At 42.0% G+C, this 19,349-nt stretch overlaps 1 protein-coding gene across 1 annotated transcript in view; it reads right to left on the reverse strand.

Moving 5' to 3' along the window:
* SMS (spermine synthase) overlaps positions 1-12,141 on the reverse strand; it is a 46,605-nt gene extending 34,464 nt beyond the window's left edge. The window contains exon 1 of the mRNA XM_083832438.1: positions 11,660-12,141. Coding sequence (XP_083688564.1) covers positions 11,660-11,711 — 52 coding nt within the window. The 5' untranslated portion in view covers positions 11,712-12,141. The remainder of the gene's footprint in view (positions 1-11,659) is intronic.
* Positions 12,142-19,349: the final 7,208 nt, after the last annotated feature.

Consider the following 19,349-nt stretch of genomic DNA (forward strand, 5'->3'; position numbering starts at 1 on the left):
GGCAATAAAAACAGCAGAACATCTTTGAATCTACATCAAAATGTTAATTCAAGTAGGCTGTCAGGTGGTTTTAGTTGTTTTTCCACGCTTTCAAAAGGCAAACTCAAAATAATATTTCACACTTGGTAACTTGAGTATTTGGTATTTGCCAGAAGCAATGAAAAGGCCCAGAGTTTCAACTCCAGAGAGCAGAAGCCAGAACATCATGCAGAAGATTTGATATACATATTTCTCAAAACAGTTAGTGACCAGTCAGTTCAAGCCACGCAGTCTTGGCAACCCAGTAAACTCCAAGAAGAGATGCTTTGGAACAGTTGCAGACATTCCTCTGGAGTTTTAGCAGCCAAAAAGCCATTAACTGATAGCCATCTGTCAATATGAGGGCAGCTCAAAGTCCACAGTTCCTGTAAGCATCCAGGCTGGCCTCATGCATAACATCAGCCAGTTTCATCCAGATACTCCAACTCTGATCTCAGTAATCTGTTATTGGACCAGACTATCTCTAAAAATATTCTGTTTCAAGACCTCCTCATACCAAAGGATTTACAAAAATCTTTAAGTTATGGGAACAGATTAGATCTCATTTGAGAACATCCACCCCACTTCCAGCTTCAAATTTTTCTAACCCTGATTTTGAGCCCTTTCCTCTAGCAAGGAAGAATGTAACACAACCAGAAGAGTAGGATGCATTAAAGCACTTACATATGCCTTGGCACTTCTGCTGCATTTTTCCCTTGGTAGCTACACTTTTAATAGAGAAAGGTGAAGAGAAATCAAATGAAATGAAGTACTTCATTAAGAATTCATTAAGAGTTAGCACACATTCAAAATGGGTAAATATTCTGAGAGTCATAGAGCAGCCTCAATGACTGGCACCTTGTTTCTGTTCAGAGCCATGCATATTCACCACTTCAAGTAATTGTGCTGGGCAAGTCTGAAATTTTTTTGAAATCCAAAACTCGCAAGAAACTTTAGGCTCCAGTGCCTGTATTTCAGAGGTTTTAGGGTTTTTTTAGACACTAAAACAAATGTAAAAGAAAAATTACAGTTGGAGTGCCAACCCCTCCCTTATTTCTCATCCTCAGCCTCACCCTACTAGGGCTCCTCCACCCTCAGCATGAGAATATACAGCAGTACATAATAGTTTGCAGACAACTAGTTAGCACTTAGTCACCGACCCTTACATGGCAATTTTTTAATGTTTTCAAGTTTTAATTAAAAGCTGTACTCCTTTCATCCTGGTTAAAAGCATCTTCCTGCATGGAAACATGAGAGCAGAGCACACTAATGCTCGAAATATGCTATCCAGAGAGATTCACACAAACATCACAGGCTTAGCTAAGAGCTCAGAACAAACGTTGCCTAAATTGGTCCTTTTGACTCAGAAATGACTAAATAAACCCACCCCTCACTTGTACATGAAAGGCCCCCCTCCAAATAACTCCCCAAAGTTGGTTTTCATGAATCCCTGGGACAAATAAGCTAGCTTTTGCTTGATGTGTTAACAGGTACTTATGAAAAGCAACCATCTCCCACAGTACTAAGTTTTAAGACTGTTCTACACAAGTTAAAAGCAACCTGCTCCCTCCCTCCTCCCCACATATACCCCACAGCTACTAACCCCCTTTTCCCCAGAGCATCCAGTTGTTTAGGGACTCAACCCAAGACGTTTTCCTTCTGTTGACGGATACCAATCTAAGAGCGTGCTGCCACCAAACAGGTCACTCCCACCCCTTCTCATTTCTACATTCCTGCCTCTCCTTCATACTAACATTGGTGTCACCTCATGCACCAGACTCAACACATTTTAAGAGATAATGCTGCTATAAGAAGGAGGGACAGGGAAAAGTGAGTAAGTACATTTCACAGAAGGTCTGACTTTTTTACCAAAAAAAACCAACAAAAGAGCATCCCACTGGGGCACAGTCAGGACATCCACTACCACCAAATGGCAGAGGTTGGAAGGAAGGTACCGCAGAGGATCATCTCGCCCAGGCCCCTGCTCAGAGCAGGGTCTGTGGCAGCAGGTTGCTCAGGGCCACACCAGTCATGTTTGGGCTGCCTCCATGGGAAACCTGTTCCAGTGTTCAACCAACCTCACAGTAATTTAAAAAAAGTCACATTCAGCAAGAATTCAGTCAGAAGCAACAGTAGAGTGATCATGAACATCCGTTCATTGACTTCTGCAAGCAGTGCAAAGTGCATGTGTATACAGAAACAGAAGCATCATTGCCAGAGATGCAGCCTGTTGACCTTCTGTTATTCAAAGGTTAGTAACACCTTCTCTCACTCTCCCTTTTGAAACCTTGCAAGAAGTGGTTTGACTTTTTCCTTTGTTTTTCAACTCCTTCACTAAAGGGGAGTAAGATTTTTTTCTTCTAATCTCCTTTAAGGTGATACTCAAAGAAATCTTTAAGATTTCAGCCATGACAGGTCTATGAGCTCCAGCCACTTCGGTAACAGGAAAGCTACACTAGAAAAATTACTCCTTCACTCTCCCCTCTATTCAAAGCTTTTTGTATTAGGATAACCCAAAATTTAATCAACTATACATATAAAACTAAAAGTGATCTTGTGTATTAAATATCCCAGTGGGGTTTTTTGTGAATATGGAGTTCCTGAAGGCTTCTGTAGCCTCAGTCTCAACAACACATTTGGACATCACTAAGGCTTAAGCCTAAATCTGTGCTTCACAGGTGCATAAAATCTCAGTTATTGGATGTCAATGTTAGTGGGCTGGATTAAAATTAATCCAGTATTAACTGGATGACCTATTATCAAACTGCAGAATAACAGTAACATCATATCTCAAAGTAATACTAGTAAACACATACCTTGCAAAATGGACCTTACAGTCACTGTCTTGGCACTTATGTTTAACACTTTCACAATTGTTTACCTTAATCATTTGAAATTCAACAATGAGAATGGCATGTTGGCTCCACTATCCAGGAGAATTGAAAAGGTACAGTGCTTCCAGTGGTAGCATTTGAGAGTCAATGTTTAATTTCCACTGAGGTTTTTTTTAAAAAGGCAAAACTTTGAGAAGTCGTAAAATTCTGCTAGAAGGACAGATTTAGAAGGACAAGAATTATTACAGTACATTCAGTCACAAAACACCATGACAGAGTTTAATTAGTGAGAACAGAACATAAGATTTATTGGACTATATATCACAGCACTCCCACCCTTTATCTCAAACTCCCATGAAATTTCAAACACATCATTTAAATGAGGAAGTAAGGAACGTTAACAAGGTTGCACTGTTTATTCCTCATCATGCAAGATCTGTTACAAATGCTTTCCTAGGAACAGCAATCCTTCCATCAAGGAGATTTTCTTACTATAACAGGACCTCTGCTGCATAACAAACCTTCACCAGCAGCAGAGCACCATTAAAATAAAAAAGGATTCTAATACACAATTATTTTTTGTCACTCCAAGTGAATATCACATTTCAGGTATCAATGGTCATTCTACATCTATTTTGTGCCTTGGTGTTAAGAACTATGCTGTTTAGTGCTTTTAGAATACACCAGAAGCATACAATCTAGGTAGCGGATACACCACTATCCTACAGAGGTGTTTTTTTTTTTTAACATATTCTCACTAGAGAGAACACCAAAGTAAAGGGGCAGAATGAAAAGACCAAGAAACATTAAAGAACATACTTGTTGCACGAAATATACTTTTCTGCTTTACTCCCTCCCTCCCCCTTCTTACCAGGACAGCAAGCCTTCAGACAAGCCAAACTGCAAAGTCAAGCATCAAAATAAAGTTAACTTCTCATAGGTACAGGCATCTTTATTAAAAAGCAGACAGAATTGCCTGTACAGTGCATGCCATTTTTCTATTAAGACAAACTCTGCATGTAATAATTTGTTGCAGTTTTAGAACTGAATATAAGCATAACTTAATCTCAATTAAATTAACCCAAAGGTTTAGAAATCCAAATACACTACAGAGTTGCAGTTATCTCAGAGCATTCAAGTCCATGTTATAGCATCTTAATATTGATAAAACAAATCTATGTGACCTTTCAGCCTGTAGCTGGGTTTAACATACTTTTTCTTTAGTTTCTTTACCAGCTGCTCCATAAGCAGCTGTTTGCACACAGCAACTTGGAAGTGACCTACCTGGCCGTAAACAAATGTGACTTGAGACAGCCAAAGACCAGAACTTAACTAGAAGCTCTTGCTAGTGCCACACTAAAATGCTATGGAAGGAAAGAAAAAAGGGGGGAGGAGGGAGTTCCACAGAAGAACTGCTTGTGTGATGTGCAAGAATCCAATCACAGCAATGAAAGAATGCTTTAACGTAAAGATAGCCAATAAACCAATACAAGCATTAAGTTTGTTTTCTTACTTAAAGCAACCACCTAGCACACATGAAGTTATTAGCTGTACTACCAAGCCTTTTCAAGCACAGATTTAGTCACTGCAGAAAGAACAAGAAAACACTACCAATATAGAGCTTACTCACACTTGAAAACTAACTTTAGGTGTGGATATTGAAGTGCTTATTAATGTATTTTTATAACCATGTGCCATGTATTAATTTCCCCATCACCCAGTCAGACCAAAGGGGCACTCCCCAATTAATATATTCTTGACTTTTCAGAGAAGATCAGACCCTCACTGCAGGCCATTTTGCTTTTTAAGATCACGCAGTGGTAGGGTAGAATGAATCCTACTGACCAGCTGAGGATGTAAGTATCTTGCGGATTGTTACAAATGCAGCCACACACTTTAGCAGAGATTAGATCGGGCAGACTGACTCAAAGGAGGCTTAAAACAGGTCACTTAAGCAAAGCAGCTCAGCCTTGTTACAAACATTTACTAACTTTATTTTGCTGGTCTCCACAATTTTGTCCCCCAGAACCTCTGTGCACTTGCTCACCTGATGAATGACAGGTAGAGCTTAGAAGCAGCTTAGAAGAACACCAGGCACATGCAGCCTCCACATGATGCCACAATCCTGTGGAGATCTCTAGGAGCAAGTATCTACTCTCCACAACAGTCCCCTTAAAAACATTTATCAGTGCAAAACAATAAGCAATCAAACATAGCAGACGCTGGTCTGCAGGAAAGCTCGATCTTCCCAGTCACCATTGGTAGAATACCAAAGAAAGGAAAAGAAACCTTTCACTGTAACAATGGCTGCCTACAACGGAGCCAGGAAAGTCAAGGTTAACACACTCGCAGCATGTCTGAAACCAAAACTACTTGAGGGGAAGAATGAAGACAACCACCACCTTCCAGAACCTACCTTGATTATATTTGCATAAGCATTTGATTATCATCTCTGACATAACTGAGGAAAGAGTTACTCAGCAAATCAAGCATTACAAACAAGTTTTCCTGGCTTACTCACTGCTTGTAGATTCATCAATATCCAAGAGCTCACTTCTGATGGCTCCCACACCACAATGCACTGATGAATTTTAAAGAGAACACCACAGAGAACGTATCGATGGCTTTTGCCTCAATTGATTTTGGCAAAGCTTCTAGAAGCCCTTGAGGAAACACTTCCAGCCAGCTATTAGAGGAACGTCTTTCAGTTCAGCCGGGTGAGTCCTACAGGAACATTCCCACTAGGGAAAAAAGTTTAAGACACCAAATTCTGGCAACCTGGACAACTCCAAAGCAAAAGCTATTCGAGTACAGCCCCCACAGAGAAAAAAAGAAGGGAGGATAAAAGCAGCAAAGAACTGCTGGGTCACTCTACCTTCTGCAGGTACACAGAGATCACATGTAGATTTAAAGAATGCTAAAAACAGTCTCTTCAATTCACTCTGACATTGACGAATGACTTTCTGGATTTTTCAGAAAAATGCATACTTTAAAAGGGGTTTTGCTATTCCTGGAATCTAATTACATCTAACTGATAGTTAACTTTTTAATTACTAATCTTCTGGAACAACACTGAACAGTTCATCCAAAACCCTGTAGTCCTGTGGTAGCTCTAGAAGAAACATTTACAGGCCTTACAAGCAGCATCTGACATTCTGAAAAGTCACACTGCTCTGTTTAGTTTCCCCTACACTGTTATTTCACCCTGTAATGGTATTACAGGTTTTTCCACTTCGTATAAATTCACTATTTTTCAATACAGATGAAGCCTTTGCACACCAACAGACTTGAAATATACAAAACTCATTACATGAAATATTTGTCACACTGCTCTGGACAACACACTGGAAGCATCTTTCATCTTTTAAATGTTTAAGACTCTCAACCCAGCCTCTCCCAAGGCTTGCTGCTTGGTCAAGTTTAATTTTGCATGGGAAGGCTGCATTTCATTAAACCTCTTGTAATGCTGTATCCCAACAGATCATCAGTGCTGAGCAGTACCTGAAGACAGAAGCCAAAGGCAATTGCAAGCCAACATTCTCACACATTACATCTGGCACACCACCTTTGCACACAGCATGTTTACGTGCTCAGAAAGCTTCCTTCATCTGACACATGGCCTGAACCTTAACATCAACAAGTGTGGTTTTAACACCTCCGCTCCACTAGCTTCATTTGTCTCTCCCAGTCATGTGTAAACTCAAGTCCATCAACTGGTATATAAAGACTGTTCACATTTTAAACAATATTATCACCTGTTGAAACACCCTCAAGCCTGAAAGACCATTTTGTAGAGTTACTTGAAACATCTTATAAACTGGACTTTTTCAGAACAATACGACCAATTATTTTTTATATATTTAAGGATGTCAAACACTGCAGTACATAAAGCAGTATTATTCAAACAGCTGTAAAAAAAATGGATGTGAGGACTGTTGAGTCTCTACACCCCCTAGACCATATATATTCAGGCTTCACCTGATGGCATTTCTTTATGCATAAAAATGGGCTGGAAGTCTAAGACGTAGCATTACCAGCAGAGTTAATAGCACCTTGTTACACTGTAATGGATGCTTCAGCCAAGACAGCTTCATGTATTTTAACTAACTTGTAAAGCAGTTAGCGCCTCTGCTTTAAAAAAGTGCCTCAAAAATAAAACACACACACAACCCACCCTTTTTGTAAATGAAGCTCATCTTCAGTAAGTACAATTACAGAGCAAAACACTAATCAAAGAACAAAATTTGCTAGTCAAATACAATACCCATGGTGCCAGTTCAGGTATGCACAAGAAAGCTGTTAGTAAATAATTCACCTCTTAATATATCACCCACATCTAAAATGTTAGTGGATGTGAAGTGCTGCAGCTATTAGCCTTTTTTATTATTATTTAAATGCATTCCTGCTGATGACAGGCTTAACACTTCTCAGGAATTTTTTTTCCACATGCACTTTCAAAATTAAGCAATTGATCCCATGGACAGGAACAAAGCTACAGGCAGAAGACCTAAAAAGGAGGCTCAGCCTGCAGGTAATACTCTCTTCTTTCCATCTCCATAAAAAACACTAACTTGAAGAAAAAACAGAACACATACACGCACATGTCCACTTACCCCTTTTCTTAGAAATCCAAGTGTTGCCTTACCTGCAGTACAGCCCTGTAACTCCCAGTGTGAGCAAATCCACACAGCAGTTTCACTAGTTTCTTTCATTAACGGCATCAGCTCTGGTAATCTCTGCTTTCCCCCCAACAACTCACTCATCTACGCCCTGCCCTCAGTCTTGCCAGCACATCTGTTCGTGCAGCTGTATAATGAACTGCATAATCCCCTGTGCCCCAAGCAATAATCCCAAACACTAAAATGTAAAACTTAAGTTAGTTTTCCAACAAGCTCTTACCTTTTCAAAGCAACTTCCCAATGCAAGTAACAAAGAACAAGTCTGAATGGAGTCTCCATGTATCTTTCCCTCTCATTAAAAGATCTTGAAAAACATTAAGGATTTCTATATTCAACAGCACAGAAAACTAAGCTTCTATGACACCCTCAGGCATGGATGAAAACACTCCCATGTATGAGCAGATTTACATTATGTAGTAATCTAAACTCAATTCTGTTAAGGTATAAGACCTCAAGCATTACATACTTTCATAACGAAGCCGTTAAACTAAGTAACTCAAGTCCCAAATTCCTCATTTCTGATGAACTAACCAATTAATAAGAATGTCATTAGCCCAGAAGTAAAAGGCACGACTAAAGCCTTCTCTGCCCCAATTAAGGAAGGTGAATGAACAGTGTCCTTTTTCATAAAGGAGGGGTTTGTTAAAACAGTCTTTGTGCATTTCAGGATAAGGAACACTATGCTGTCTGCCTGCTGAAGCTGTCTGGTTATCTGTTCAGGGAGCCACAGATAAAATACTTCTGCCCAACAGATCAAGCCCCACAGTTCCTACTTTAATGAGCTTGAGGAGCCAACCATAAAGTCAGGTTGCATTAGCCAGCTGACAAGGATTCAGTCCTACTTATACCTAACGCTTTTTTTTTGAGATGAAGATGCATCATTAGATGAGGTGTAATTACAAAGACATAATCATGAAGACAGTCAAAACAGCCTTTTTTATTCTAATTTGTAGATTTTGTAGTGCATTACTAAATCTAGCAGTTTTCTTTTAGCTTTCAGGAGATTGAGGTACATGCTTTCATTCAAGCAACCCCATTCCCAAAGCAGTGTTTTTCCTCACCCTTCCCACCACCCCCAAACTGAAAACAACACAAAAGGAAATCCCACTTTCTCCTTTTTTACTTCTACAACCATGCTTCCATTACTGGCAGCACTCAATAAGTCCAACTACCAACCTCACAGAAGGGAGGTCAGCAAATATTAAAAAAAGCCTAATATTCCAATTATTCATTCTCAAGATACTTGTTGGGTACACACTTTTATTCTGAAGAATGAACTGAACATGGACCACAGTCCCATATCCTGAGCAAACTGAACTGCCTAAAGACAACAGGGCTGCCATTGAAGGTTTTTGGCACATGACAAGCAAATAAGCCCATAGGGATCACCCATCAGAACGCACACCATTCTACGGCATAAGCAGTCGCTAGCTAATAGCTGCACAAGTATTAACATGTGATAAAATCCTACCTGAGATCCAAACTCTGCCTGAGGTCCTACAGAGCTGCATCCCCTCCAAGTCCTTTCACTGATACCCAACTACAGCTTTCCTCAGGACCCTCAGAAGATTGAGGATTAAAACAAGTTACACGCAAGAGGATTAATAAGGAGAGATTCCTATAAAGTGTTAACAACTCAGAAAGACTATCCCATATTTTACAGTCATGTTCAGTCCTGATACTAGACAATACCAGCAGTCTTTCTTCCTTTCAGGAATAGGAAAATACTGGATAGATACTATACTGGGTGTTAAACAAACACTCAAACATTATATTCAAATAACTTCAACTATCATACATAACAACCCTTGTATATAACCTGGCACAGGCTGCCCAGAGAAGCTGTGGATGCCCCATCCCTGGAAGTGTTCAAGGCCAGGCTGGGTGGGGCTTTGGGCAACCTGGTCTGGTGGGTGGCATCCCTGCCCATGCCAGGCAGGCTGGTACTGGGTGATCTTTGAGGTCCCTTTCGACCCAAACCATTCAATCATATGCAGGTTCTTACTTGAAGACACCATGACCATGTATACTTACTGCAAGATGCATTATAATGGAATATGAATGAACTATTGAAAAATACTTGCTCTCAGAGGGTAAAGTCTTGCTTTTCTACAAGCTAGGAGTCAACAGCTGTATTAGAACCTACCAAAAATAACTCACCAAGAACTGAGCGCAGATAATGTTTCAAGGAACAAAGAGTGTGCATCAACCAAGAAGTTAGCAGATTATGCATTTTCTAGAATACAAGAATGCTACAGCTTCAGCTGAGATGTAGTGGTAGTATTACCCTTACAAGATAATAGAAGGTTCAAAACCACACATCTGATTATAATAAGCCATTTCAGAACATTCAGAAGTTTTACTAAGTAAGTTAGAAAAAAATAGTTGATGTTCCATGATTTTGCATTAGAATTTAAGTCCTTTACCACAAGTTTACATTCACCAATCTTTCTCTACAGACAACTCTTTATGGCTTGGCCACAAGCATTAGACAAAAGGAAAATGCCACACGAAACATACACTACAGCCAACTTCAGAGCTGTCATGGGCTCTTAAAAGTTCTTTGCCTCTCACTACAAATGTCTATTGCTGCTGCTGCTATTTCAGCAGCTTATTGCTGAAACAAATGCAATGAGAAAAAGCTTCTTCCTTCCTTTGGTCTGCACAGCGACACTTCTGCATCCATCCTAATTGGTGAAAGATGCAAGCACTGTCTTCAAAAGAAAACGGAAATGGAGTGAGAAGTGTTTAAAATCATTATCATGGTCTCTATTTAATTAATGGTATAGTTTTAAATATCATAGAGCAGTTAATACAACTCTGGTTTGTTTTCAGTACACCTAGTCCTACACCTTCCTCTGACATTTCTGACTCCTCTGCAGATGCCAGCACTGCAATGTATGAGAGCTGTGTGCACCAAGCAGGCAAACAGATCACTGCACTGGGGCTGGGGAAGAACAGGAGGTTCCACAAAACTGGATTTTAGACTGGCTTAGCTTCTTGGTTCTGTTCATACTGTTGGACATGGTGCTTAGGGACACGGCTTAGTGGGTGACATTGGTGGTAGGGGGATGGTTGGACCAGATGATTCTGAAAGTCTTTTCCAACCTGAATGATTCTAAGGAAAATGGCAGGACGACGTACGGCATGCTGGTGTCTGCTTACCATGAGTGACTACGCTGCACTTTAAGACCTCACCATAAAACCACCTAGAAGACTTTCACCTTGAAGCATATTTGCATATTCTAAAGCAAACTGCTTTGAGAACAACTCCATTCACATCCTCCCCCCTCTCTGCTCTCAGTGTCTCCCTGAGGCTCCAACACAGCAACATCACGAAGGGCACAGTGCGCAACAAAGCCCTGGGGACAGAAAAACCTCTCTTCCCACTCAACCTATCGACAGATTTTCTTTGTAGATGCGGAGAACTGCCTTCACTCCTACCTCCCTGCGAAAACAAACAAAAAACACACAATAAATGGAAGTGTTGCGTGGGGGGTGACCAGGCAGCAAGTGGACGGGGGGGGGGGTGTCTCACCGCCACCCCTGCCCACGCTCGGCCCCCAGCAGGGCTCCCCCCGAACGAGGAGGCCTTTTCACCCATTTTGCCTGCCGAGAAACGTGGTGGCTTCCTCCTGGTTCTCGGCTCCACCGTGCCCCCTACAGCCAGCCAGCCGCGGAGCGACGCTGCCTTTCGTTTCCAACGACTCCCCTCACGCATCTGCTGCGGGATTAAGGACGAACCCCCCCGCCCCCCCCCCCCCCCATGCCTTTCACCTACCCTTTCCCACCCTCACGGGGCTCCACCGCCACCCTAAGGCCTCCATCTCCACCCCAAGCGACACCCCGGCGGCCGGGGGCCCTGCCCGAGGCAGGAGGCGGCGGCGGGCCCGGCGGAGGCCGCGGCGGGGCCGCACCGCGCAGGCAGCCCGGGGGCGGTGATGGCGGCGGCGGGCGGGGGAGAGACGAGGGCACCTGCGCGGCGGGGGACGGAGCGGGGCTGCCGCAGCCGAGCCGAGCCTCGGGGCCCGGCGGGAGGGCGAGCACCGCCGCTCCCACCGGGGCTACCCCCCCGGGGACGGGGAGAAAGGTGTGCGGGAAGGGTCCCCTCAGAGCCCTTGCGGGTACCTGTGGCGCCGAGCGTGAAGTCCAGGGTGCTGTGCCGCGCTGCTGCTGCCATAGTGAGGTAGAGCCCTGTGCCATGCCTGGAGGAGGAGGCGGCGGCGCGGCGAGCGCGGCGGGGCAGCCTATATGGGCGCGGGGGCTGCGGCGGCGCCGCGGGGGTGGGCGCGCACCGGGCGGGGCTCGGGAGGCCGGGGCGGGGCGGGACGAGATGGCGGCGCCGCGGCCGTTAGCGGGAGGGAGGGGACGCGACGGGAGGGGACGGGGCGGGAGGGGAGGAAAGGGGAGGCGGCTCTTGGCCGAGATGGCGGCCGCGGCTGGGCCCCGCGACGGGAGATGGCGGCGGCTTGTCGGGAGCCGCGGTGGCTCCCCGAGCCGGAGACCGCGGCCCCTCAGCGGTGGCGGTGCCGGTGCCCGCCTCTCTTGAGGCTCCCACTCTGGGCCTCCGCACGCCGTCCTGCTGGGGCTAGTCGTTACGGCTGGGGAAAAACAAAATAAAAAATAAAAACCAGTCTCGATTTCCTTTAAGATTCAATTCGCTCCCCCGCCACCCAAAATCCCTTAACTCTCTCCCAGCGCTAAGGCCGTGGATCAGCTTCCAATGGCGATGGTGGCCTCAGCGCTGGGGCCATGCAGCTGCCGCAGAGCTGCTCCTCGCCCAAGGCCTGTGCTGAGCAGGCAGGGTGCTGGCTTCAGGCGAGCTAGCACCAGAGAATCCTTAAAACCCTTCATTTCAAGTCTTTTTTGTTTGGTTTGTTGTTGTTGTTGTTTGTTTTTTAATGAAGGATAACTAAAATTGCATGTTGAAGCTACAAATGGTATGAGCCATGTGTAGTTACAAACCCAGAAACACACCATCTATAACTATTTAGTGATAGGATTGGTGTTTAATGTTATCAGTTATTACACATCTTACAGCTCTTGGTTCCTTTCTTGAAGAGGTTTTGGCAGGATTGAGATGTAATTTGAACAACGCCATGGCATCAGTGATTTCATGTGATTCCACGCCTTTAACAAAAGAAGTTTACAAATTATCATTATCACCCAAGCTAATGTACTACCGTCATTATTTCCGTAAGCTGCAGTAACATTTTTTCAATGTAAGCGTATATTGTCCTCCTTTTGAACAGTACAATTCCACATGCACCCTGACCAAAGCAAAAACATTCACTGGTGACCTGCATCAAAAGAGGCATAGCTGTCTGCAGATCTGCAATAACTACAACTTTGTCAGGTGGTGTTAATTTGACTCAGCCAATCCATAAGAAGCTTTTTATTATTATTATTATTTTCTCTCTCCAAATAGCCAAAGTTAGCCAAAAACCTGGACTTTGCAGGTTCCCATTAAATATCTTTGATCCAATCCTGGATGTTACAAAGGATCATATAATCCCTCATTCCCCACATGCAAGTAGATAGGGTGTACTTGCTGCCATTTCACCAAGATTCCTGCTTTTCCTTAGTGCCATGCCTTAAAAATAAATAAATAAATAAATAAATAAATAAATCACTCTTCCTCGCTCCCTTCACTGGTCTTTCTGCTGATTTTTCTTTCAGACGTGCAGCTGCCACAAGGCAGCCAGGAAGATTCCTGTATTTTATGATCACTTATGTCTCTCACCTTTGCTTACAGTGGCTGCAGTTGTTTCAGTACCTCATTACATAAAGAAGCTTACTGAATTCTTTTTTCCTTTCTTAGACTTCAGTGGCCGCAAAGAAATTACCAAAGCCTTTTGTTTAGCTGAAATAATTACGTTATCTTTCCATTGTGGAATAGTCAGAAGAAGGTAATACTGATGCTGTCACCTAAGTACCTACAAGTATTTGTTCATACGTGCCAGGAGCCTAGCTCAATTATGCCCTTATATACCATGAGCAGCTTCACCAGGTTTACGTGGGAAAAAAAAAATAGAACATCAGTTTGTCTTGCAGATCTTTTCCTGGCATTAATTTTGCTATTTAAGGCCAAACATTGTGGACTGCTACTAGAAGACAGGTAGAGAATCATCTTTTCAATTAAATTTGGTGTGGGGAAAAAAAAAGAAAAGAAAAGAAAGAAAAGGAAAAGAATAAACTGTCATCTTACCATACTCCTTGTTTTTATGGTTGGTAATCACTGGACTTCAACTGAAGAGCTGAAAAAGCTAATGAATTATTTCAGAGAATAGTATAGAGTCTTTCTTAAACTTCATTTTAAAAGACAGTTATTAGCCACTTGTTATATATGGTCTTACAGAGCATCAGAAAGCCCACAGAATTTAAGCCTCCAGGTGATGGATCCCATTACCGAGGAAGGAACTAACAGACTTCTCTTCCGCTTCTTTGGCATGACTTACCTTTGCCTACTACTTAACTAGGTCATGCCTGGGATATTTTGGGGAATCTTCCTATTAGAAAATTACACCGAAGGGGAATTTAAAGAAGGGCAATTAAAATAATTAAGGAGATTGAGGGATTGATTTACGAGACAAGATCAAAAGAGCTGGAATATTAAAACATGCTTCACCAATACTGTGGAGATTGGATGACATCATAGTGTTAAGATTAGCACAGGCTATGTGGAAAGAGTTTATTCAGTGTAAGGTTACATTCACATTTTGAAGCCTGTGGAGACTGCAAAAGTGGACGCAACATGGAAAAAAAACGTTCCTGCACCAGTATTTGCCCAGTTATGGAATGCTTTGTTCTGAAAAGCGATGGCAGCGGCCCTACCCTTTGCACGGAGTTTTGGTAGATAAGCTGAGGCACATCGTCTGAAGAGAACAATCTTGCAGTGGAAAAAAGCTGGGACAAAGACCTTAAATTGTATGCAATAACCTGCACTAGAGGTGCATTTTAGCCTGCATCAGCTTTGTTCTCCACATCCAGCTGAAATACCAAGTGTTTCAAAGTTTTTCAAGCAGAACATCATGGTATTTTTAATTACAGACCACCAGTTCATTTTCCCTGGCTACATCCACCTGTGTTCATTGGTCTGAAAATATTTCACTTACAACTACCACAACCTCAAGTTCACTTCAGGAATTAAACTACAATTATGAGGTTAAACAATTTCTTCATCATAGACAGCAAAGAAATAGCCTCTAAAAAGACCTTTTTCCTCATGTTGATTGAGATAGTTCATGATTATTATTATTTTTTTTGTTAGTGCTTCTTTAGGACTACCTGTATATCTTACAGCTCTCACTAATGAATATTGTGGTCATCTTGCAATGCTAATTAAAACCTTGAAATCAAACATACCTGTTTAAAATATAGACATGCACATGGATGTCTGTATTTTGCACACACCCCAGACCCAATTCTTTATATTCAATTAACGGTAATCAATTCATGCTGAACAGAGGCATTTGTACAGTACAATTAAATAAGCAGCATAATGTGCTAATGTGTAGCTCCGTGGTAAAGTGACTGTTAGAAAATTGTAACAAAATGGGAAAAGCAAGGGCTAGAAACAAAAACAAGCTTAGAGTCTGATGCAGACTCCTGGAAACAGTTTAATCGCTTTCACTATTTATGCATTATATTGGGTCACTTTTTACCTCAGACTTTACACCAAAAAAAAAACAAATAAGCAAAACCAAGAACAACACTACCACAGCTGTAATTATTTAGTATTTGCTTGTAATTGATAGAAGTAACAGTAAATTTGCAAGAGTACGGGATGGAAGGTAGAAACTAGATGGACACTTCTTTTTAGAAAAGCACAATGGGGAAAAAAGGGTCTTGTAAGTTTGTGTCTGTTCTTAGAAAATGGCTTGAGGTAAGAATGTGGTAGCACAATTATGATGAATGGTGAAGTTCACCTCTTAGCAAAACAGTGTATCTTATTATAAAGACAAATCAATGCTTACTGGAGGTGAACATCTGTTTAATATGGCTAAGAAAACTAGAACTTACTATTCTAATGAATTTTCTTCTTTCATTTGTATTTCTACTCTTGTGTCTGAGCATGTTACTGTTTACTAAAACAAATAAAATTTATCTCCCTCTTCTTGGATGCTCACAATCAAATATGTAGACTTGCTAGGGCATTGCTCTAGACTTAAAAGGAAAGAAAAAAAAAAGAAAACTATCTCTTTCAAATTAAATTTAGGTACTGCAGAGCCTACATCTTACTGGAAACCATGAAAAAAAAAAAAAGAATATGTAACTTGAAAAACAAGAATGAGTTGAACAAGGAAACACATTCAAGTAGATTACAAGATGAGTAAAGATTTATTTTATTTTATTTTTTAAGTTCTGCAAACAAGGACCTTGTAGTCAAATTATATCATAGGATGTAAGGCACCTCACAGAATAAGAGAACAATTTCAGGAAGTTTTCGCAAATTCAGATAAGAGTTAATTGCTTAAATGAATGCTACCATAAATTGTAGCATCTATTATACTCTGCTTTTTGAGAACCCTCTCCTGGACACCAGCCAGAGTGCTGCATTTGGACCCTTACGATGGGATTTCTGTTGATCCAGACAGTCTTTAGGGCAGAGACTGCTCACCGTGGAGGTGAGACTTCATGTTCAGCAGCCCCACAGTCCTGGTCATCCCGCACACCTCCTTCTTCAGGGACACCCAGCCTGAGTTAGCGCTGTGACGGTGTGCTCCCACTGCTTCCCCCATCCTTTCAGTCTGACTGCCTCACCCAAAGACCTTGCTCGGCATCTGAGGGCTAATTGCAAAGCCTTTTTCAGTGGCCACAGCGTTGGTTATTGTCTGGCTCAGAACAGACACTGTAGGCACTAACAGGAGAGACTAACGTTTAAACATCTTGCTCAACAGCCAAGGGCTAATTTGAGCAACATGCTCACAAAGATCGGCTGGTAAACAGTATAACCATAAGTCAGTCATCTTGCCCCATGAACGGGAAAAGGAGCTCCATCCTAAACCTCATGACGAATGACACTGTCAACCCTGCCTAGTCTAGTATGTAATGTCTTTTATGTAGTGTCTTTACATCGTATTTAATTTCTTTTATTTAGTGTCTTTATGAAGTATATAATGACTTTTAAGTAGTGTGTGATTAAATGTATCTTCCAATTATAATCAGGTGTACCTTGCCATCATCAAATCTTTAAGTCATGTAACCTTCGTTAAATCATATTCTTTATCAATAAACCATATTGCTCTCTTCTGAATGAAGTGCATATTATTTCCATCCACAACAAACCAATGTAGTCAGCAGGATACAAGTAGTATCACTGACTATTTACAAAAGCATGGAGTGAACCCGAGTCCCAACTTCTCAGAAGAACAGTCTCATGACAAAATGCTGAGTACCTGTTTAGAAGCTACATATCAGGAAAGGGAGAACAGAGCTAGAAAGGAACAGAATATAAAGGGAGAAAGAGAAGGAAGGAAAACAACCAAGCTGTTACTGTCTTTAAGAATTGAACAGTTGCAGAAACAGTTACAGGAGGAAAAAAATAAAAAAGACAAAGGTTGGGAAAAGAAGACATACAGATCAGAAAACTAGTAGTATCCCCTAAGGACTGGGATGGAGACATCTGGGGGGGTCCTGATGATAGCGAGCCAGAAAAAGATGACACTTTGTTCCCCTTAGATCCTCCTGCATATGAATCAATCACATCATAGAACAGTTGGAAGGGACCTTAAAGATCACCTGGTTCCAACCCTGCTGCCATGGGCAGGGTTGCCACCCACTAGATCAGGTTGCCCAGGGCCTTGTCCAACCTGGTCTTGAACACCTCCAGGGATGGGGCATCCACAGCCTCTCTGGGTAACCTCTCCCAGTGCCTCACCACTCTCTGAGTGAAGAATTTCCTCCTAACATCTAATCTAAACCTCCCCTCTTTTAGTTTAAAACCATTCCCCCTTGTCCTATCATTATCTGATTGAGCAAAAAGTTGCTCTCCATGTCCAGGCTGTTGAGTCCCCTCGAACTTGCTGAGGGTGCACTCAATCCCACTGTCATTGTCATTGATAAAGGTATTAAACAGTACCAGTAGCAAATACCCGTTGTTAAAACAGAAAGAACTGAGCGATCTCAGGGTGGTGCTCTGCAACATATTATGCAAACCACCCCCGGGATCCATTGCAATTGGCAAATCTACCAGAAAAATATAGCAGAAAACCAAGCAAGACTGGGTCTAAATACTCATGGCAAGTCTGGCTAAGTGGTGGTGACCAAGTAATGCTAAGTGAGGATGAAGCAAATGGCTGCAGACCCAGGAGTTTTCTTACATTTAGGACCCAACCCAATAGATGTGCCTCATTCTCTCACCAGCCAAGTAGCTTATTGGGCTGGGGGAATAGACACCAGGGAGCAAAGAAAACCCTCCATAATCCCCATTAAATCTTTTAGTGAGCTCTACAGCCATCACAAAAGCTGCTTGCATACAAGCCGTACATGAACGAGGAACCCACAGTTTCCCACTGTCTGCTACAGTTAATTTTACAATACTAAAACCACTGATTAGAGGAGCCCCAGCAATTCTTAAACCTTACGTAGTTGCAAAACAGGATAAAACCCGAAGTGATGGAATATAATGAAAAAGAAGGTAGTAAGCCTCCCAAGCAGCTCCCTACATGGGAAGAATTAATACATGGCATTGTTAACTACAGCCGTGAAATGGGCTGGGACAATGTGCCAGCTGAAAATTGAAATCAGAAGCCCCAGGGAGGAGATCATAAAGTAAGACCCGTGAAACAAGGAACAGAAAATAAATTAAAGGAAAATAAATGTAAACTCATGCAAAGAGAATTTCAAAAATGGAGAAATGAATTGTGGAGAAAAACATTACCCCTAGGCATTCACACGACAGGCACGACTGATGGTCAGCTTACTGGCATTATCTTGAGCCTCATTGTAGCATTCCAGAAATGAGGTAACAGTGAAGGGAAGGAGCATATGGAAAACAACCCCTCTCTTTACCCCAGGAAGTACTTGCAAGGCCTGAAGTAAGAACAAGTACTGCCCAGAAGGTATTGGGCCTGCCTATATATATTACATATATATAAAATTACATCTGTATATACATATACATAAAATTACATATATATAAAATTCCAGTTGGTCCTTAAGAAAAATTGGCAAAGACTTTTTAATGAATAAGGGAGCACAAGTGTTAATGTTAATACAACCAAGATGCCAAGAAGCTGAGTGTGCAATTCATAGGGCAAACAGTTAAGATTCCCAATGTAATCTCTATATCAATGAACTGTATTGCTGCTTCTCTCTTCCGACTGAAATGCATATTTCTATCTGCAGCAAGTACACTTAGTAATTGAGGTTCAAGCTTGACATACTAACAAATTCTTTTGATAACACTGAGAAGCAGCCACAGAGACTATTTCTCACCTTCGATTCCTCAACAGCGTCCTCCTTGTCAGTGGATTCTACCTTAGCCCAAGTTCCAACATCTCACCCACACGTAATATGTATTTTTTTTCCCAACTCCCAAAATGCCACAGGCCTGACGCAGTTACTTTCCATGTTTCTCTTGACTATACAATAAAATGCCCCAGAATCCCAGCTAATATTTCTTCCCAAACCAAACACAGGGAAAGGCTGGATGAATACTGCTTTTCCAGCTCAAACACAGTCTTGCCCCTGAACCCATCACATGTCACAGCAAAATGGGATCAAGCTTTTCCTTAAGATGTGTCATCTCTCAGAACTGCCACATCCTATAAACAGTCCCTTTTGTTGTTTGAAAAGAGACCCTGAGAAACCTTTT

This window comes from Anser anser (assembly GCF_964211835.1).
Source record: "Anser anser genome assembly, chromosome: 1".
NCBI classification, from domain to species: Eukaryota; Metazoa; Chordata; class Aves; order Anseriformes; family Anatidae; genus Anser; species Anser anser.